At 39.8% G+C, this 22,324-nt stretch overlaps 1 protein-coding gene across 2 annotated transcripts in view; it reads right to left on the minus strand.

The window, feature by feature from the left end:
- Nucleotides 1-22,324, minus strand: part of Pan3 (poly(A) specific ribonuclease subunit PAN3) — a 115,336-nt gene that overhangs the window by 22,098 nt on the left and 70,914 nt on the right. For both annotated transcript variants that reach the window (XM_032886655.1, XM_032886654.1), the window contains 3 exons: nt 3,991-4,238; nt 1,802-1,906; nt 603-660 (listed from right to left, as the gene is read on the minus strand). In XM_032886655.1, the coding sequence (XP_032742546.1) occupies nt 603-660; nt 1,802-1,906; nt 3,991-4,238 (411 nt within the window). The remainder of the gene's footprint in view (nt 1-602; nt 661-1,801; nt 1,907-3,990; nt 4,239-22,324) is intronic.

Genomic DNA, 22,324 nt, shown 5'->3' on the forward strand with positions numbered 1-22,324 from the left:
TGTGTTTCCCCTTGAAATATCCACTGGCTGAGGATCATCCATCAAAGTGCTCACACTCGTCTCCGGCCACTTTCCCACCAGGCTTTTCGGTCAGGCCCTTTTCTCTTATTTCTCAATTGTACGGATTACAAATCTCTCCTTCCAAGTTCTAGTTCCTCTTTAACAGCAGATGTCTTTGGGTCATTTTTAAATTTTAACTTAGAAGAATTTATCTGTGTTTTGTTTTTGTGGCTTTAGCCTTCAGCGCTGGGGAGTAAATCAAATTACCAGCCCAAGTATTTCCACTGAGCTAAATCTATAGTCCAGAAAAAAAGGCTTCTTTGAGTCATGCAGTAAATCTTGACCTATCAAAATACTTTATCAATTTAAAGGTACACACAGTAGGAGTTTTAAAGTTTTTAGGCATATAAATCCTTAATCTATTAATTTTTTTAAATGTGGCTTAAGATAGGATCCATTTTTTTTTTTTTTTTTGAGACAGGATTTCTCTGTGTAGCCCAGGCTGTCCTTGAGCTTGCTCTGTAGGTCAGGCCGTCCTCCAACTCCAGAGGTCCACCTGCTTTGCCTGAGGGTTGGAAAGAAGATGTCGTCATGCATTTTACCTGGCATATCTGCTTGATCAATTTGAGCCATTGTTATTAAATGTCTGTTGATCAGCTCCTAAGAATAGGAAATAAGTATATTGATAACAAATTCTAAACAGAGGTTCTGTAATCTAGATTTTTGCATTATACCTAAATAATTTTCTACTTAATTATATATATGTTAATACTCATAACATTTTTATATGTTACTATGTATCAATTTCAATTCTAGGTATACTATCTCCAAGTCTGAATCTAAGTAAAAATAATAATAGAAAAAATAAAGATGATGGTGCACAAACCTTTAACCCCAGCACTTGGGAGGCAGAGGCAGGCAGATCTCTTGTGAGTTCCGAGGCCAGCCTGGTCTACAAAGTGAGTTCCAGGACAGCCAGGGTAACACAAGAAACCCTATCTTAAAAAACCAGAAAAGTGCTATGAATCAACCTGAAATATATAAGATCTATTAATGTAGTCAAGAATTCATTCTAAAGTTATGCAGAGACCGAGGACATAGACCAGTGACAGTCAGTATTGGCCGGGCATGCACAAAGTCCTATCCCCAGTACGGCAGAAAGCAATAAGGTGTACATCACACACACACTGCATGCAGAAGTGCACTGAAAACACTTTCTAGAAAACAAAAATACTTTTGAGAATGTATATATAAGCTAGAAATAGCAAGAATATCTAGGTTGTTTATGACAACCAATAAAACAAAGGAGTAAGTTATGAAGCTTAATTCTGTGTCAAATTAATAGAAATAATTTAAAGGTTAAATGGCACTTAAATTACATGTTTTCTTTAAGAGCCCTTTCCATGTGGGATGGCTCAGTGCCTGATAATCTCAATTTTGTTCCCAGTATCCACATAGTAGGAGAGAATCAGCTCCCACCTGTGCTCTCCCTGACACATTCCAAGTGAGCAGGCATGTGTATGTGTACACACACACACACACACACACACACACACACACACACACACACAAACCCATGTAAAGAATCTCTTCTGTACAAAAACCAAAATACAGAAGGGCGACACATTTAAATAGTAAGTCTGTATTTTATACTCTAATACATTATATAAGATTTCCTTAAACATAAAGCTTCCGGCCTAAATCTGCTCGTCTAGGAGACTGTATGACTACAGAGTGCTCTGTAGATTTTCCCGACTGAGGCACAGCGATGGCCAGTCTGTCCTAGCTCCTGAAAGCCTACCTGTCGGAGCTCGTCGGCCATGAAGAAGGAAGGTGCGTTTGCTTTGGGTTGCATGTAAGCAACATGAGGTGCAGTTGGTGGGTAAATATGATAGTTTGGAAATACCTAAAATGGCAAGGAGAAGGAAAATATGATCAATTTTTCCTGTTAGTAAGATTTATATAATTTTCATAAGTTTAATTTTTATGATAGTAATAAATTCTGGAATATTTCAAATACAATTATGAGAATGCTTTTTGAATGAATTCATTTCATAAATCTATTTCAACAATTTTAAAAACAAGAAATATTTTAAAAGTCTAAGAAGAAAATATTTATTCAGATATAAAATTACAGCTCCACTGAGAAAGCAAAAATAACTCTTTGAAAGAATGTTCTATTCCAACAGTTCAGAAGTGGACTTTAAACCAACTGGAGAGAGAAAGAGAAGCCGTGAGGCTCTGCCGGGTGGAGATGGTCTGGTGGCATCTCTGTGGCTAGCACACCTGTCGCCACTCCAAGCTCAGACACTCTAGGTGTCAGCGGACAAGGCTGCCACGGCCCCACCTCCTCAGCTTCCTTCTCTCATCTGCCCCCACTCAGGGCCTTCCTTTTGTCCCTATGGTGTCTCCAAGCTTCTCCCCACGTCCACCCTAGTGGTTTCTTTCCTCTTTCTTAGAAGTAACTTTAGTTGCTTTTTTGGCCTTTTATTGTTGTCATCCTCAGACATTCAGCTGCTGTGGAATGCAACTAGAAAGTAATTTTATAAAACTATACAACCTGGGCCTGCAGAGAGCAAAATTGCCTTTTTCTTGCCTTGGTTTCCTTCTATCGGACAATTAGGTTTAACTATCTCAGGCTTGCAAAAAAATATAAATACGGCCAGAAGACTGAAAACATTGTAAGATATACTCATCTCTACAGACACAGAGACATTTCTGCGACAAGCAAACCTCTACATATTTCAGTGCAATTTCTTTCTATAAATAGAAAATTTTTAAAGTATCAAAAATTATTAAACTGGCAAGATTTTGCTTGAAAGGAACAAGGTGCTCCACCTTGATCATCGCACTGTTCCATGGTTTATGATGTCACACCACCCAAAACGAAACAAATCAAAAGACCTCACTAATGGTTTTCTCAAAGTATTTACAGGACTTACAAGTTTTCACATTTATTTCTACAAGGCAGGGGATTACTTACTATGTTTCTCATGTTTTAAATAAGAAAACTATCTTAAAAGTACAAAGACTTGAGTGTAAAAGTCACAACAGGTCTAAACTTTCCAAAAAAAAGGCAAAGAAACCTGTTTTCCTGTCACTTAAAAAGATCTTTTGCAAAATATTAAATTTAATTTAGTCTGACAATCAAATTGCGCTTACTGAAACCCAGTCAGATTTCTATAGTTTAAGCTCCCATCATTTTAATGGAATTTGTTTTGTTTTGTTTTGAACTCAAGAGCTACTTACTAATCTCTTTAGTTTTTTTTTTTCTTTAATGTAGACAAAGCAGTGAGGCCAAAAAGAGAGGCACTAAGTAACACAAGGGCACCCCCAACTCCCCACACCGCTGGCTCTCTTGCCCTTTCACCCCTCTCCTGGCACTGGTGATTCACCCTGAGAAGAAATCATTCTTCTGGCTATGTTCTTCCTCTCTTGATCTATGTAAGCAAGTCTATCCACCCAGTATACTCTTCCATTTACGTGGTGATTCTCTTCCTATCACTAGTCATTTGGCTGCTCGTATCTTGTCTGAATCCTTTCCCTCCTTCACAACAACCACACGACCAGCCTTTATCACTGCATGCCAGTCTGCAAACTAGAGCTCTGCCTTTTACTGCTTTATCTGAGCCAACAGTGGCTCATCCATTTGCTTTCAATAATTAAGATACAGCCTACTTTCTTCAACATCTTCTCAAAGGTAGACCTACTTGCCCAGTAACTAGAACAGAAGCCAGAGACCATCAACTTTAGCTAGCTCAAGTCCTACGGCGGTAGCCCTGCAGTGGCAGCCCCAGCACAAAGTACACAACTACAACCCGATTTCCAAATGAAATTAGGAAGAATCGCATCAATTTAAAGATACGAGAGTAAGTTAAAAAGTAAAGTATTTTTTTTGTCCCTAAAAACCTTCCAATGTTGGGGGTGACCACATTAGTTAAGGAGCAGCTTTTCTAAGAGCACGGATTCCCTCTTTAATGGAAGCCATACCATTCCAGTCAAAGGTGCTGGAGTTGTATCTGTATAGAAGTAAGTCGTCCCCCCGACAGTCTCCTTCTGGATCACTTGACCAGAGGACGGAGTCTGAGGAACAGGGTTATTGGCAGGAGTGGAGGCACTAGGCGGCACCATGAAACTCGCTGGGTTTGGAGTGTGGCTTCTTCTTCTAGGAGCAGGAGAGGTGTGTGGAGTAATTTTGGGGGAATGGAGAGGGGAAGATCCAGCAGACAGTGACATTCCTGGGGAAGATGCAAAACAGGGTCTTAGTGGAATAGCATACTGGTTTTAGAGGGGAAAAAAATGGGAAAATAAAATGCAAACACTCATGTGAAAGAAACATCCATTTTAAGTGCAAAGAAAAAAAATCTTGTTTTAAAGCAAGTACAAAGGAGTTTCTTATTCTTAACTAAAGTCACTTCCAAATGAAATCAGCAACCGACTTCTCCTTGACAACCTAACCCTAAGAATCACCAGAGATTAACAAATTTATTTAATGAAATAATGAAAACTACCAGAACTGAGTCTCTTGAACAGCTCTTTTCCTCAGTCTTAGAACTGTTATTACTGCCCAAATGACACAATTATGCAAATATTATACTAAAAATTCAAATAATAACAACCTACTAAATTCCTTCAGTGAAATATGAACAGCAAAATTTCTTGGGGAAAAAGGTTTAGACTATACTAAAATACACGGTGCGGCTTAAGTACCGAATCTCTAAACAAGTCCTGTCCGGATGCCTGTCTGCAACTCTAGCCAGGCACTAACCATCTCCAACTGCTGCAGATCCATGTGCAAGTGCAAGTCATTCAACCACAGCCAACACTGCCACCTCAACAATGGCCTCTACCACAGATGCCATGGAGAAGGGAGAATCAGTATTTTTACCCTTTGGATTATTCCAAGCCAGCTGAGAAAACAAAACCAAGTCATACATAAAAGCATATGATGATTTCCAAAACCCTCAAACAGAAGTTAAACTGACCACCACGTATATAAATGCAGATACCATGCAAATTATTTAAAGCCAGGGGAAGGCAGTCCCAAGTTTAAGGAGGTGGCTTGTTGGAGCAGAGATGAAACAGGGGCTCTAGCTACAAGCAACACGTGGACAGGAGCCGTTTCCTACTTGGGGAATGTCTAAGAATTAGCAAAACACCTTTGGCCAGAGAGCTATTATTAATGGGATATTTTTCAATTTTCTAATGTCTCATAAAACATCAAGACTCTGCTTTTAGAAAATAAACTGAGCTTAAAACTGAGACGAGACCTCTTGTCTCTGGAGATCACTTTGCACTTCTAAGAGGCTCATCGCAAGGTTGGATCTGAGTCTCTAAGCACCTACAGTCAGAACCTAGATGCAGTGTGTGTCATTGAACCATACAGTACAACATCAACAGCAGAGCCAAGGCGCAAACTCAAGCCAACTTCAATATCCCAACCCAGGACCCTACTGCTTGTACTCTATCAATACTGAGGTAGACCAGAAATGTCAAATGTCAAGAAAACAGAAGAAACTTTAAAAATCTATCATCCCCCGCCCCAAAGGAGAAAAAGAGAAAAGACTATGAAGTCCAGTCACTGTGCTTTAAGTGAACCATATTTTATCTCGTTTTTAACCACTCTGGGGCTTTGTTTTTTATCCACCTCTACATTTGAAGTTAGCTACAAGAATCTATAGGAGTCTATAATATTACTTAAAATAAACTCCACTCACTTAGCTAAAAATATGGGTGGGCCATGTTTGCATAGATTGGCCATAAAGCTAGCTTCTAAGTGTCCCTGAGAGGAAGCTGCTAGAGATCACAGAGATGAATGAAGTAGTTCGCTGCCTTTCTGTCACTAACAGCAGTATGTGTAACAGTAATCCTGCCCACACTCCCTTCACTGTCTCAAAGAGGACAAGAAGGAGTTTGTGCCATCTCAGTGGCTTCAGTAATCACTTAGGTAATGTGGGGAGATGCAGCGAAGCTGACGGGAGGTCTTGGCTCTCAGTAGGAATAGAGATGAGGAAAGCAGGGCCTGAAGACTAAATCATCATCACAAACACTGCAAGGTGGGTGGGTAAGTGAGTGAGCAAGCGGGAAAGCTGCCCATGGCAGACCTTAGACTACAGAGTACCAAGACTTCTTTGAACCACTTTGAATTTGGTGAAATTATTTTAATGCAAAGTTGTATACAGGTAAGCTGAGGTAATAGAATTTCTCAAATATACTAAAACTGAAACATAGCGAGCATTAGTACCCACGTGGATATTTACTCAGCTAAAGGCAAAACGGATGTACAGTATCTGGGAAAAGCAATGTGTCACTCACACGTTAGTAGAGTATTAAAGAATGGGGTGGAGTTCCCACACAGGTGCATAAACAAAGATGTGTCCATACATGCTTGTTAGTAAGCACAAGGCTAAGTTATAAACAACACAAAGGAATAAAGGATACTATATAAACAAGTGGTTATACACAAGGGGCTGAATTACAATTAACAGACTCTGCCTAACTAAACCCAGGGACAATGATCCAAAGTATGTGCCCTGAGCTAAGCACACACCTATAATGGAGAAGAGAAGAGAAGAGAAGAGAAGAGAAGAGAAGAGAAGAGAAGAGAGCCTAGTTGAAAATATTTCCCTTCTACAGCGGTAACCATGGAAATCATTTCCCACAGGATTCCGAATCTACCTGACCCAACAAGTTTCCTACTAATAATGATATAGACACTTATAATAGAAGAATTAAAACATGTACTTTAATACCTCAAATTAACGATGTTCAGTATCATCATTTCTGTCTTACCCTTTTTGTCAATCATGATCAGGGTGACATTGTCTATAATTTCAAGCTGAGAAATAGAAGTGATGCTATGGATAACCTAACTGCTGTAGAGTGCCTGGAAAATGCCTAACCAGATAGAAGTGAGCAGTAATACAGAGGTAGCCAGTACAGAGATGTAGATGGTCTTTGCTACTTTGAGGGTTCTTCTTGTTCCTACCCCTTATCTCCCCATACCCCCTGGTTTTACCCTCCAACAGTAGACTTAGTGGGTAGAGGAGAAAGAGAGGAGATGAGAGAAAAGGAACAGAGGGGAAAGAGATTTTGAATCTAATTCCTTTCCTTTTGTTTCTTCTTTGATCATGGCTACAAACGAACCTCAACCAAATTCCCGAAGGGACCAACAACCACCGCATCTCTCCGGGTCCTAGCATTTATGTACCGTCTGAAGAGCTCCCAGAATTCCAAGTATCACACAACCACAGAAATTTTCTGCAGATTGGAAAACACACCATGCTTCTGCTAGAACATGAGGCGAATCACGGTCAGCTGCTGTGGACCGTCCGAACCATCCCCACACCCCAACATGAAAGTACATTCTTATATTTCTGTGTTTTTTAAGAAACCAAATTCCAGAAATCTCAAAATGTCACTACATCTCCCCCCTGCTGTTTTTAAGACATTAACTGTGTTATGTATAGTGGGAAACTATAAACAGAGACATCTTCAATGAAATAAGTGCTGTATGGTCAGCGGCCAAGGTCTTCAGAAGATCTCTGTTAACAGTTTTGATGGTTCCCACAGCTTTGGGTCTCCTGTGGAAATATAACGAAACCCTCACCCCCAACACAAAACCATGCTGGCTTCCACTCTAACGCTAACATATCCTTACAGCACACAGGCTGACTTAATTCTATAGTTTTTTTTTTCTATAACCCAGTGTTTCTTAGCTGCTGTTGATCCTTTCTCATTAACATTCTGAAAATTTAAAGTTAGAGCACTGCTGATTAGAATCTCTGCAGTTTTTTATTTTCCCTCTTTGTCTTATAAGCATTTCCTGTAAGCATTTCCTTTAAGGTGGGATTAGATCCTTCTACAACTGCCTGTCCTGAAGGACTGTGTGGTACAATGGTAATATATTTTACATAATATGCAAAAAATGATTTCAATTTATTAGAGACATATGCAGAGGCTTCATCAGTTTTAATTTGTGAGGCTTTCCCCACGATAACCATTACTTAGAGTAAAGGTGTAATTACAGAATCAGCCTTTTCAGAATTTAAAATAGAAGTCCATTAAAATCCTGAATATGTATCAAAGGCATGGTGTTTAAACTTTAGTTTTCCAAATTCTGAAAAATGAAACACATCCATTTGCCGGATTTTTTTTTGGGTATCTTTAGGGTTAACTTCAGTGTATAACGAGGCTTAATTTTTCTTAGCTTGTCTCCAAGTAACAGAAAAAACTTTTTTTAAACTTCAGCTGTTTGCATGTTTTTCATGAAACTCTGATGATTCCAATATATTTCCTATCAACAACTGGTTAATTTCATTTCCTGTGGTAATGAACCTAGCAGACCTGTGTGTGAACAAATTTGGTTGATATATAATGGATAATTTTTAATCCTGATTGTTGCATTTGTATTTAAAAAAAGGTTAATTCTGAATTATCAGGGATAAATCCAGCAGTTTCTATATGCAGAATAACCTTTCTGCATATTGAGAGTCAGTAATTATATTAAGAGGTTCAGGAAAATCCATATAGCTGTGATTATTTTTTTAATTGAGGCATATAGGCTTTGAATTACTTTACTCATACGGTCTGACTTATAGCCTGCCATTTCCAACTTATTAGCATCAGTACAGAACGTAGATGCTTCAGAGCTGGTGTTTCTCCCACAATGTGTGGAGAATACTGTGATGATCTGAAGACGCTTGCTGGCTTAGGCTGTCTGCTGTTGATGTCTCCTAAACAGCTACAAACTCTTCACCAACCTCCACAGGTTACCGACAATGACAGAGTGTCTGCATCAGTTTACAACTTCTGCTGAGTTTGTTCCTGAAAACTCATGTAGTCTTATTCTTCCTTTTAGGATTAAATCTGTTCTACTAGAGTTAACTCTCTGCACTTCAGCCACTAACCATCTTGGACTTATTAGGTTGAAAACTTGCAATATTTAAAACAAATTACTTAACACTTTGAGTAGTTAACCCAATAGTAGGCCATAGCCAATTAACATCTCCCATTAATTTTTGAAAATCATTAAGAATTTGCAACTCATCTCTTCTGATCTGTACCTTTTGTGATTGAATGATTTTGCTGTTGTTGACTTATTTCATAAACCTAATAGTTGATCAAATCTCTTTACTGTAGTTTCTCAGGAGCAATCTGTAACTCGCAGCACGACAGAATTGTCTGTGTTTCCTTAAACATTTTCTCTAAAGTATCTACATGTGAATTAGTCCCCCCCCAATCCATATAATAAAAAAATGGATACAAGAAATTGCCTACAAATTATTTCCAGCAGTTGTTGCACAAGATATCAACATAAAGTTGGACTCACTAACATTCCTTGTTAAAGAACTTTTGACTAATATCTTTTTATAGGCATTCAGAAAACAATTTTTATCTTGCGCATACAATGGGTTACTAAAAACCAGTCTTTTAAATCAATTACTAAGATAAGCCATGCCTTAGGTAATGAAGAAAGGACAGGAACTCCAGGCTGTAACAAACCCATTAGTTAGACTACTCTACTCATAGCTCTTAAATCTGTTTATAATCTCAAATTTTCTGATTCCTTTGATTATAACGAATATTGGCGAGTTCCAAGAACTGACAGACTCTTCTATATGCTGACCCTCCAGCTGCTCAAGTGCTTGCTTTTTTAGTTTTTTGTTTGTTCGATGGTTAAGGGCCACTGCTTTACCCTTAAAGGCCGCTAGTCAACCATCTTAAGGGTAGAGCCATTGATACTTCAGCAGTGCATCCCCAACCCCCATAAATTTGGAAACTCAATTCCTGTTATGCCCTGTATTTGGACAATTGTCACAGTCTGGGGTTGTTTCTGGTGATACACATCAAGACCTTCTCCACAAGCATCTACCATTTCTGCACTTATTTCATTATGGGCTGTTTCTGGGACTGCAGGATTATTAATCTGAATACCCCACAGTTGTTAAAAAAAAAAAAAAAATCCCTTCCCTTCCCTACCAATGTATGGGTGTGTCAGCCTTCCCTTCCCTATCTGACCTTCCAAACCTACACATTTACCCATCATACACTTTGATTTACCTGAGATAACTTTCCAATTCCTAGAAACTAGGTATAAACATTGTGAAGTGGCAATTCAGAATTCCAAATATTTTTGTACAATGATAGATACATCATCTCCTGGAGTCATCAAACTTTCTACTGCAATACAATTTACCTCCAGTTTTAATTTTGACCTCTGGGAATTAAAAACTGTTTTTCAATTCTTCCAAACCCTCCATTTTTCCTACTGGAGCAGTTTTGCCTTTGATGCGGGGAAACAGTCACATCTGAGCAATCCTAATCACCGCTTTAAATGGCATCTCTTTTTACACAGGCTATAATTTTAATTTCTCCTTTGAAATACTCATCTATAATTTTGGATGTACAATGAGTCCTTGGGATGTCAATTGGTTCCTTCCTAAGGTCACCGCTACTGTTCCTAAGAGGAAAGGGTCATAAATTCTAGCAATTATTTTATAACACTTGAATTTTGGGGAGTAAGACGTTTATTTGTGGTCAAGTCTAGAGCAGCTCTGCCTATAGCAGTTTTTAATCTGCATGTCATTCCTGGGCTGAAACTGCTAGTAATTTTGCTGCAGGGCTCCAAGCTAGGCCCCCAAGGCATTTCCCAATGGTAAGAAATGACCTTGAATGTTTCTCTTGGATCTAAACTTCTGACCCACCGCAGCTTTCCTCACACTGCTCACCAAACCCCACTACTCAACAAGCAGACGGAGGATTCCAAGTCAAGGCTGGCTTGTGCCACACAGCAAGATCCGGTTTCAGAAATCAAAAACTAACAGAACTAAAAATGCACAAAATTCACGAAAATTCACTGATACAAGGTACCCCAGATAAGAGCATATAGAGTTAAAAACAAACAAAAAAACCAAGCAAACAGAAAACAACTCATTACTAAAACAAAGCACACAAAGTGACAATATTAGTTCTTGGAACAGAGCAAGCAGGTCTCTTAAGATTAAAATCAGTATGAGCATTAAAGAAGCAGCTCTCAGCAGGTAAACTAAAGCAGATCAAAACCCAGAAAAGGTGCTGAGGAGACCAGCGAAAAATAAAGCTGGAGAGCACAAAAGCTTGATTAGAGGCACAGAACCAACGGAAGTACAAGTTCCAGGAGAACAGGTTTGGAGAGGCAACAGTCAATCAGAGAAAACAACAAAATAAAACAAAACAAAAACTCACCTCTTCAATAAATTCTGAGAGCAAGGGCTCTGAACAGAAAAGAACAAATCTTTTCTAACTATTATACAATACTGTGATGGCCAAGACCAAAGCATACTGGGAAAACAAATCATCTAAGAGCAGTATGGGGAGAGAAGGAAGGGGGAGGGAGGGAGGGGAAGAACACAGGTGGGTTGGGGCAGTCTATGAGCATGGAGGCCGCTACCTGACCTGGAAGCATGCCAGGACACTAGGGTAAGGAACAAAGGGAAATCATCTCTAAAACAGGACTGGGGGTTGCGGGGTGGAGACAGTTTTAGGACTCCTTACTGGAATTTCTGTGGTGAAAAACAATTAAAACAATTAAATTTTTTCGTTAAGAAAAAAATTCAGGGCTGGAGAGATGGCTCAGCGGTTGAGAGCACTGACTGCTCTTCCAGAGGTCCTGAGTTCAATTCCCAGCAACCACACGGTGGCTCACAACCATCTGTGATGGGATCTGATGCCCTCTTCTGGTGCGTCTAAAGACAGTGACAGTGTATTTTCATATAAAATATTTATTTTATAAAATCTAAAAAGACAAAAACAAAAACAAGAAAGAAAAAACTCATTTGCTGAAAGTCCTGGAATATAAAATGGCCTAGATTTTTTTCTTTTAAAGTCCGATATAGTTTAAAGCACTAATGTACTTAAAATTCTAAAAAGCTAGAATACTGAAAAGGAGAGGGCAGCTAAGAACCATTAAAAACTCTTGCATGAAGCTCAACAGGTGACTGCCTAGTGAGCACAAATCCTGGGTTCCACTCCCCAGCACTGAAAAGGAGGTGGGGAAATAGCTTGTACTTCTACTTAGGGAGACATGCAAATTACAGTCCTTAGTTTGAGTACCACATAGCATTGCAGGAAGCCAGGTAAGATGAGGGCGTATACCTGTAATGCAAGTACTCAGAGGGGCAGAAGCAGGAGGATCGCAAGCCAGAGGCCAGTTTAGGCTACACCGAGAGCCTACCTTGGGGGAAGAATAATAAAACAGAAACAAAATGCATCATGTTTAGTACTTCTTTCATACCATATGCAAAATGACTTTTAAAATCCTAAAAATAGCTAAACCCATGAAACTGTAGAGCGAACACAGGGGTAAGCCCCTGTGCACTTCAGTTGAGCAATAGCCTTACCATCTATGGCACAAACAATAAAGAAAGACATTTAAATGTTCAAAATGAGGCGAATAAGAACTGAGTCACTTGTGTGTTTTATAGGGAGGGATCATGGTGGGCATGCTGCAGCTTAGTCTGTCTGAGAAGGCTTAGAGCATACAACAAAAGCAAGTAAAATAAACAACTAATTTACAATGTGACCAGAGATTTCTTCAGAGACAACATACAAATGTCAACCAATCACATGCAAAGAAACACAGTATCAATAGGGACATGAACATCCAGACCCACAGTGACATGCTGTATCATTCCCTAGAATGCTTGTGGTCAAGAGGACAGCAACAAAAGCTGTTAGTGAGGAAGGGAGAAAACAGAGGTTTTCTTCCTTCTGGTAGAAATGTAAAATTGTGCAACAATTTTTCTACTTGTTAAAGTTTCCACATGTCTTGGAATCCCACATTACGTCTATTTTCCAGTAGCAGGAAGAACACACGTCCACACAAACACCTGTATATGAATGCCCAGAGCACACACATGATCATCGTCACTATTGAAAATTGGAGGGATTGGGGATTTAGCTCAGTGGTAGAGCGCTTGCCTAGGAAGCGCAAGGCCCTGGGTTCAGTCCCCAGCTCCGGAAAAAAAGAACCAAAAAAAAAAAAAAAAATTGGAAACAACCCAAATGTCTACCAACTGAAAAATGGCTCTGTGAAACATGGTACTTCGGGGACTGTAATGAACACAAACCCACACTACTATGGGAACCAGACACCTTTAAGTGAAAGTGGCCAGACACATGACAGAGCTCTAGACTACAAAAGGCACACACACACTCCTTAGCTCATGGTTACACCTGCCCCTCTAGGAAATACACCAAAGTCCAAAGTGGGCCACCTGTACCCTTAATGGTCCAGTCTCACAATAATTGTGTAAACTACATATAAGCAAAATACTTAGTACTCAAATCAGTCCAATAGCCCAACTGAAGGAGGCTGGGGATCAATGAAAGAAAACACACACAAAACCCACCTCATTTACATGAACTAGGAATAAAAACTAAGATAAGCATAAACTTACATACAAGTGAGTAGACTTTGGAAAAGTAATTAAATTCGGATAGACAAGATAATTCGAACAAAGCATAGTATCTATACTTATCTGCTAATCAGATGACAATTCTACCTAAATGAACCTAAAAAATATGACTCTAGTTCAGCAAAAGTAACAAGAATTATTTTTTAAAAATTGCCCAAGCTAAATATATCTGTGGGAAAGTATGCATTGAGAAAGCCAGAAAACAACACTTAAGAAACACAAACAAAACAGGAAGTTAGAAAAACAAAACAAATGGGGGAGGGCTGTGTGCACTGCTGTTTTGCCTGCATGTAAGTCTGTGGGGGGTGTCGGACCCTCTGGAACTGGAGTTTCAGGCGTTGTGAGCTGCCATGTGGGTGTTAGGAACTGAACCTAGGTCCTCTGGAAGAGCAGGCAGTATTTTTAACCACTGAACTATTTGTCCAACCCCACGAAAAATAGAAGTTATTACATCAGTAATGTAAAAGGTAATCAACATTGTAGTCCTCAAGATGTTCTAAAATTTTGTAGAAATCATCAAGACAACAGGGCTGTTCTTGTAGTGAACCTGGGTTCAGTTCTGAGCAACCACATGGTAGCTCACAACCACCTGTAACTCTATTTCTAGGGGACTCCATGGGCACTGTTCAAATACAGTATACATACACGCGCACGCGCACACACACACACACACACACACACACACACACACGCAAAATACTCAAAATTAGTGAATACATAAAATTAGTTAAATGTACCTTAAAAAAAAAAAAAAAAAGAACCCAGGGCACCAAAAAGGAGCTGAAATACACATAAATAATGAATATTAAAAAGGTGGTAAAAATAGGCTGCAGAAATGGCTCAACAATTAAGAACCTTGCCTGTTCTTCCAAGACCTAGGTTCAATTCTCAGTACTCACAGCACAGCTAACAACCATATTAACACCAGCTTTTGAAGCATTCTGGCCTCTGTGGGTTACTGCATGCACACTGGGAAACACCCTTACAGGAAACAAAGGGGAAAAAAGGGAGATAATGTGACTAAGTAATCCGATGTGACAACTTGGAGGCACTGTTAGGTGACCCAGGAAATAAAAGGTACTACCAGATGGTTACTTGAAGAAACAACAAAGTAATTGCCTGTCATTCTCCTCAATTTCAAGAGTTTACTCGGGAAATTACTCAGGAGATACTCAGAAGTTTAAAACAAATGGGAAAGACTTTGATACTATTTTTAAAAGTGTGTGTGTGTGTGTGTGTGTGTGTACAAAAAAATTACAAATGTCAAAAAAAGATGTTAACTAAAAAAGAAAACTGTTTACAACACTATTAAAAGAGTTAGTCCCCAAGGGCATAGTTCTCAAAACTCATTAGGAGATACTAAGTGCTGGGCATGGTGGCCACTTCTAATCCCAGCACTGAGGAGGAAGTAGCAGTCAGATTTCTGTACTAATGGGCCAGCCAGGGAGAAAGAGTGAGTTCCAGAACAGCCACCACTACATACCGAGACTCTGTCTCAAAGAACACAAAAGAACCAGTAAAAAATGAACAAGTTGTATGTATGTATCTGCATGCATGCATGTATACCAAATCCCTCAAATACAAAGGTACTTTTACTAATAAAGGGATGGATTACATCGACCTTTGCGTCTTCCTCTATCACTCACTGAATTTTATTTTTCAATTTAATTATGGGGGGTGGGGTGGGAGAGGGGACAGACAGACATACAGACTGCATTTGTATGCAAGTTCCTATGGGGGCCCGAAGGAGTGTCGGATTACTTCAAGTTGGAGTTACAGGAGGTTATGAGCCACCAGATGTGGGTCCTCTGAAAAGAGCAAGCAAGTGCTCTTAACCACTGAGCTAGCTAACAGCTCCACCTAGTTTCTTGGGGCAGGGAATCAACTCAGTAAGACTGGCTGACCTTAGAAAAAGAAATGGAGAGACAGAATTCTCTTCCAGACAGACAGTGTTGTTATAAAGAGGGTTCTCTTCATTTCTTGGAAACTTCAACGACTTAAGCCTATAGATGCCAGCCCTCCTTGTCAACACAAGACAAGCTAGGAAGCTGTACAGAATGCAGAGCAATCTTCTGATTCCTAAAATAGACATTTAGAAGTAGAAGATCAGACACACACTGGGAACTAACTCCTCAGGTTGCTGCTTGTAAGTAAAGCTGCTTTACAATATAACCCTTAAAGTCTTCAGTAAATTTAGTGACAAAAACCAGCATGATTGAGTCCAAGACAGTTTTCACACATCCAGAAAGTCACTAGACTGCATACTAATAGCTAAGATTAATCACTGTGTTGCACGATCAATTATACGAGAAAAAGACACAGCAAGACTCTAAAGGAATTAATGATGTATCATGGTGGGGTCCACCAATATACTCTGCCCCCAGCTATGTGTGCAATTTACACACAAGGAGAAGCCTATGAAGTCTTGTTGCCCAAGGTTCATTATGGGCTGGTAGGTACCACAGGTGATGTTCTAGCATCTAGAATTGTAAAGTCTGAAAAAAACAAGACTATGTAGCAAACACCACTGCAGAAGAGCTTTTTAGCAAAAACTAACCAGTTGGAGAAGACTGAAAGCTTTCAAGGTTCTACTTTACAGATCCTAGCTGGGCAGCAAGCTTACAAGCAAGCCTGTAGGAACTGCACTGTGAGCCTGACTTCTGCACACGAACTACAAACTGTCTCCAGGATGGCTACCATTCGAGGAGCACCACTCTGCTCTCCAATGATTAGTACAGAAAAACGAAGAGCCTTCCTGTCAGAATACATCTCTCAGAAAATACGGAAGAGAAAAAAGTTTTGTTTTTCCAGTCAGGGTTTCCCTGTATATTCTTGGCTGTTCTGGAACTTGCAGACCCTGCTGACCTCAAACTCACAGAGACCCGCACCCTACCCTCCACTCCCGTTTTTGTCTCCTGGGTGTTGAGATTAAAGCATCACAGATCCTGAGTTTGAGGCAGAGTACTGTTCCTCCTACCCCCCCTCCAACCCCGAAACCTCCCCAAACAGGCTATAGACATACATGCTGATTATAAAAGGTAGCCCTGGGGTTAAACGGAGAGACTGTGGTTAGGAGCGCCTGCTGCTCTTCAAAGCACCCACACTAGGTGGGGCTCACAACTACACGTAACTCAAGCTCCAAGAGACAGCAGTGTTGTCTTCTGGCCTCAGGGAATGTGAATGCACGTGCACACACACACACACACACACACACGCACGCACGCACAATTCATTCACACAGACACATATAACAGTATTTTTTTTTTTAATATTTAAAGGATAATACTAGCATAAAATATGAAGGGCCCTGAACCCAGACTCACATCAGAAATGGGGAAAGGGGAGTTTTAAAAGTAATAACGACCTAGTTATTACTATAGATAAAACTGTCTTATTGCCTGACAATTTGAGTCAAAGCAATGTCAAGTAAACAATACAGTTATTTGAAATTGAAAACACAGAAAAGTTGTTGAGAAGACTTGAACTTAAATACTTAAAAAAAAAAAAAAAACAAAACAACAGATTTCTTAGTATCATTTTGTTCCGAGAGATGGATTCATTATGTACCCAAGGATGGCCTTGAATTCTCTTTGCAGCATAGGCTGGGCTTGAACTGACATCAGCCCTCCCACCTCATGCACTTTTAATGCTCATTCTTTGCATAACCTTGATCATGTTTGTTTTGGCCTAGTAATATCAGAAAAAACTTAAAATTTCTAAATTTAGAAATCCTTGAAGTCAATTAATAGACACCCCTTTGAGTTGCCAATTAATGCAAGAATATTGTTTATAGACTATGAGAATCTAATTTACTGAAGAGAGTGCTTTTAAAATTCCAATTTTAAGCTAAAAGTAGGGGAAGCTCCCCCACTCCTTACACACTTCTCAGCTAGTACTGAGCACAGTTCAGGTTTTTACTATTAGAAATGACAGAAATGAACTCGTGTGCTAATATATGCTGTGACTTACACTGTCCAATTTAACCTACATCTAGATCCTTAGAGACTCTGCAAAGTTATAGGACAAGAAGGAAATGCCATAGAACGCAAGAGCGCTGTCGAATTTCACAGGCTATCCCAAGAGACTGAAGCACAGCAGACCCACCTCCCACATTCACCTCCACCAGAGCCTGGCCTCTGCAGTGAGCTCCTTCGTTACATGGTCGGTCCTAAGGCTTAAGGTGCTGGGAACCTAGTTTTTGCTTCAGACAAGAAGGATTCAGGAGGGTTTAAAATTACAAGGGTTTCTGGAGAATCTAAGCAATATGGATACATTTAGATCTTTCCTCACCAAAATATATGAATTATCCCCACACTGGATAACATTAATTGATGAGCTACATTTTACATTTTTTTAAAAAAAAGGAGAAAGAAACAAAGAGGACCTTAGAAACCAGGAATATGATAATTCTTGATTATGTTTGTGGTCATATTTGTGTCTATGAACCTAATGGTAATACTTCTTCAAGATCTGGCTATGGGTTTTTTAGGGGGCTTACTAAACATTACATTATGATAATTTTGGTATTTTATTTAAAGCTGCAAAAAGGAGTGAGAAAAATAATCATTAAATAGTGAACATAAATGAAGGATTAGGTTAAGCATCCTGTAGCACGTGGTTTAAAACTTTTCACTTTTAAGAGTAACTGATTTTATGTATAAGGGTGTTTTGTCTGCATTTGCTATGTGCTCGACATACATGCAGTGCCTGTGGTCGTCAGGAGAGGGTACTAGAATCCCCGGGGTGGGGTTGCAGATGGTGGTTAACTGCTCTAAGGACTAAGACATCAAACCCGGGGCCTCTGCAAGAGTAGCCGGTGCTCCTAACTGCTGAGCCATCTCCAGAACACACGGTCTCCAGTGTGGCTCTAATTACAAGGTAGACTCTGTAACACACCGCCATGCCACCAAATAACATCAATGGAATGCGTTAGAAAAAGCCATAATAATATTAGACATTGTTCCACCTAAATCATTTTTTTTTTTTTGGTTCAATCAAATTCAGGTTTGCAATTTTTAAACCGGCTTAAAGTACAGTGAGTGCCCTCTGGTGCTAATGACAGCCGTGCCGCAGCCAACACCCCCACACTTGCACTGAATGTAACCGAGACTTCACACTGCCAGGGTAGGCAACACAGCTAGCTTCTAGTCTCAACCAGAAAAGATACTGAGAAGAAATTGACCTACTTACTAGATTTAAAAAATCCCATGATTCCTATTTTTAAATCACATTAGCTTTCACGTAACTAAAATTAAGCTCAACCACAGCACATTACATCCTTCAAAATGACAATCCAAAATATCTCAATATACTGTACTGTGCCTAGAAAATTAAGAACAAAGATTTTTCTTTCTGAGGCATTTAAAAACCCTCAGGACAAATTAAAAATCTATTTAATTAAACATATAATTATTCTCATTTCCTTTAAAATTCCTAACACAAAATTTCAAATTTTAAGGTAAAAATGACCTTATTGATATTTTTGACAATTACTGAAAATCACATGAAACGTCAACCCTAGTTCTGGAATGCTTATTCACTGATCTGATAAAACATTTAACCATCACATCACATCCCACTTAACTCCACCAGTTTCAAGCCACGAGTGCATATCCTCCCTTTGCAAAAATTAAATATCCAAGTGCCAAAGCAAGACAGCTTATAATCCGTGTGAAAAAAGGGTAATTAGGAGTTTTGAGCTGCAAATACCCTATGCTGACTGCTCAGGACATACCAATTCCAATTTCTTCATTTTACAGAATTATTCAATGAAGTTTTGTGATAAAATGAAAACAGAGTCAATAAGAATATTGATTAATTGCCAGAATTGATTCCTTCACAAACCCTGTTTTCACAACAGCAACCCCTTATCATTAGGGGAATTAAAAGTTGCTGAACTCAGCAATCCCTCCAGTTAAACACACAGACCCCTCAGAGCTGTCCAACGCTGCCCAAACTATCCATCCTTTAGTCGAATCAGTCAGTTTCATGAATTGTAGGATTTATCTTCAAGTCCAGTGCTGACTCAGAGGGTAGCTTGTTCCCTAGAGAAAACAACCAACAAAAATCAGAACAGCTACTGCTCATAGGCTCCTTCAACACCCAAGTGGAAAGGACATACTTATAGGGTCCAAATAAAATTAAAAAATAAGAAAAGAAGAGAGAGAGAGAGACAGAGACAGAGATCAACCTCCTTTCAACTGCAGGAGTCAATAATCGAGGGCGTCTATATGCCATGGCAAGTGCTTGAAGCGTTCACTCCATTACAGCAAGGGCATTAAATAAATAGCCAACGTTCATACGGAAATCGAGCACACAGAGCCACCTGGGTCCTGAGAGAGAAGGCACTTACTACAAAGGCTAAGTCTTGTTGGGTTATCTTTGGACGGCTGCCTTAGAATAGGAAGGTAGAGAACACGACTCTCTCCACCCACTCGGAAGCAGTGGGACACCCAGGGCAGCTTTGCTTCAGGTGCTCCTTAAGCACAAGGCTCTACTCTGCAGCTCATCGCTCTCACTCAAGCTGTAAGAGAGTTAACAGGCACTCTTCACGATTCTAACACTGTGACCTGTCTTCCTCGGTATGTCTAAAACACAAAGGAGGAAGGGTCTACATGCAAAGTCTTTGAGCTTCAGAATACAGCTCCACAGGGCAAGGCAGCCTTTCCATTCCAACGGTTAGCTGTGGTTATTACATTACTATGCTACTGTAAGGGAGTCATGTGGGGGAAAAAGCAAAGCCAAAAATGTAAAGAAGCCCAACAGCTCAAACTAATTCCAAAACACTGAAATGACCAGAGAGAATCATAAAATTGACCAACACAAATTTTCATTTATTATGTTGTGTGTGGCAGGGGGGTATTGTCTACATGTATGTCTGGGCACCATATGTGTGCTTAGTGCCCTCAGAGGCCAGAAGAGGGTTACAGAATCCCTGGAACTGGAGTTCAAAGCGGTTGTGAGCCACCAGAGTAATGGGATTAGAATTCATGTCCTTTGGAAAAGAGGCAATTGCTCTTAACCGATGAGTCACCTCTACAGGCCATAACTTTTCACTTTAAAAAGCTTTACCAGCGTTAATAGGTAATCAAGTATGTAAACGGACATTAACTAAAAAACTGTCCTCATCTCCACACCAGTCTCAGTGCCTTATTGCTAGTTAGTAGCAGAAGATCCACTGGTGACTGTCCTGAAAGCTGTACTCAATAACACAGGCACCTGGCCCCTGAGCCAACTTCTTTTTCAGTATTTGGCTGAGTCATCATTTTCCCAACTGGGGATGGGTATGGAAATGTCTAACACGCTACGAGACCTTTGAACCAATAAATGGTATCTGTCATGTACGATCCTTGGGAAAATGACTTGTCGTAGTCTGTGATTCAAATGAGGAAGCTCTCCTGTGAAGTGCCCTCACAGAGTATGGTAATGTCCCTCCTTGGGGGGGTGGGGGGGTTTTATTTGTCAGTGGTTTTTAGTTCTCACAGGCTTGTAAGTGCTTCAGGACTCCCTGCCAGTGCTCAATTTAAATTTTATTTTCTCACTATTTATTACATTAGCAAAACCTAAATGCAGGCCATGATTATTTTGCATTTTTCTCTTAAAATCCTGACACCGTATAACCTGTGCTGAGCTGGGGATTTCTCATGCAGACCACAAATGCTCAGAGGCTTGCTCTCGTCAACCTTCTATCTTACATGCACACGGCTACAACTGTGAGCTAATACTGTGCAGTAACCTTTATCTGAATGTACACATACTCAGAATAGGAAAACACAACTCATCCACAGACCTGTGGTGTGTATATGTTAACCACATGTCAACACAGAAAGGGAGACTGAGGCGTTTCCAGAGCAAATGCTCTCTCACCCACAATCTCAAGCTCCTATTTAACAGAACAACCCTGGCCTTATCCTTCTCAGTAACCATGGGAGTGAGTGCAATAACTCTGACCCTGTAAATGCCAATTCTGTCTAACTTCAGATCCTGAGGCTACATACAGACTTCATGAGAGCTCTGCTTGAAAACCATTCTGAGCTCTCAGTGCAATTTTGACTACCAGGTTCCCAAGAGGCAGAGGTACAAGTTATGGCTTTGTTGCCCTCTCCTGCTACAGGAGCTCCAAGGTCCCTTCTTAACTCCCTGTCTCAGTTCTGAGACTTCAGGGGTTTCAAATACAACGTGTGCAACTTTGAAGAATTAAAGGCACAACTGTTAAAGATCTACAAGAAAGGTGATTATGGACTCTTTGCTTCCATATCGCACAGCCTTTTTTTAAAATATCAACTGCAAAGATAATCAAAAAGAAAAGCCACAGATACTGTCGAAATGAACTATCCATATGAACTGAATACTGACTGGTTAGAACTTAGCTAATGAAATATCAGCAAAATAAGAATGTACACGATGAAAGTTTAACTTGGGAGCAAAGAAAGAGAGAGAAAGAAGAAAAGAAAGACAAAGGACAGGCAGACAACAAGTAGTCCGACTTCGCCTTGGGTATACCTAAGAATTTGGAACTCTCCATGATCAGCACTTAAGGGTAATGCTACTGCAAACAGGAATCCTACTCCAAGCCCAGCCTATAGCCCAGGACCATGCCTAAGCTAGAATTGTCTTAACAAGTCCTCATGTATATCAGACTATGGATTTCCTTTTGTTTTTTGAAAGTTCACTGACTAGGTAAAACATTTTAAATTTAGTTAAACAGAAAAAAAAGTTCGCAATTTCTCCACTATATGGGTTCTTTTGTCATGTTTGTTTTTGAAACAGATTTTTTCTGTGTAGCCCTGGCTGGCATCCAATTCATAGCCCTGCCTACCTCTGCCTCAGAAGCAGGCAAATCTCTGTGAGTTTGAGGACAGCCTGGT

Source organism: Rattus rattus, chromosome 16 (assembly GCF_011064425.1).
Source record: "Rattus rattus isolate New Zealand chromosome 16, Rrattus_CSIRO_v1, whole genome shotgun sequence".
In the NCBI taxonomy this organism is placed as follows: domain Eukaryota; kingdom Metazoa; phylum Chordata; class Mammalia; order Rodentia; family Muridae; genus Rattus; species Rattus rattus.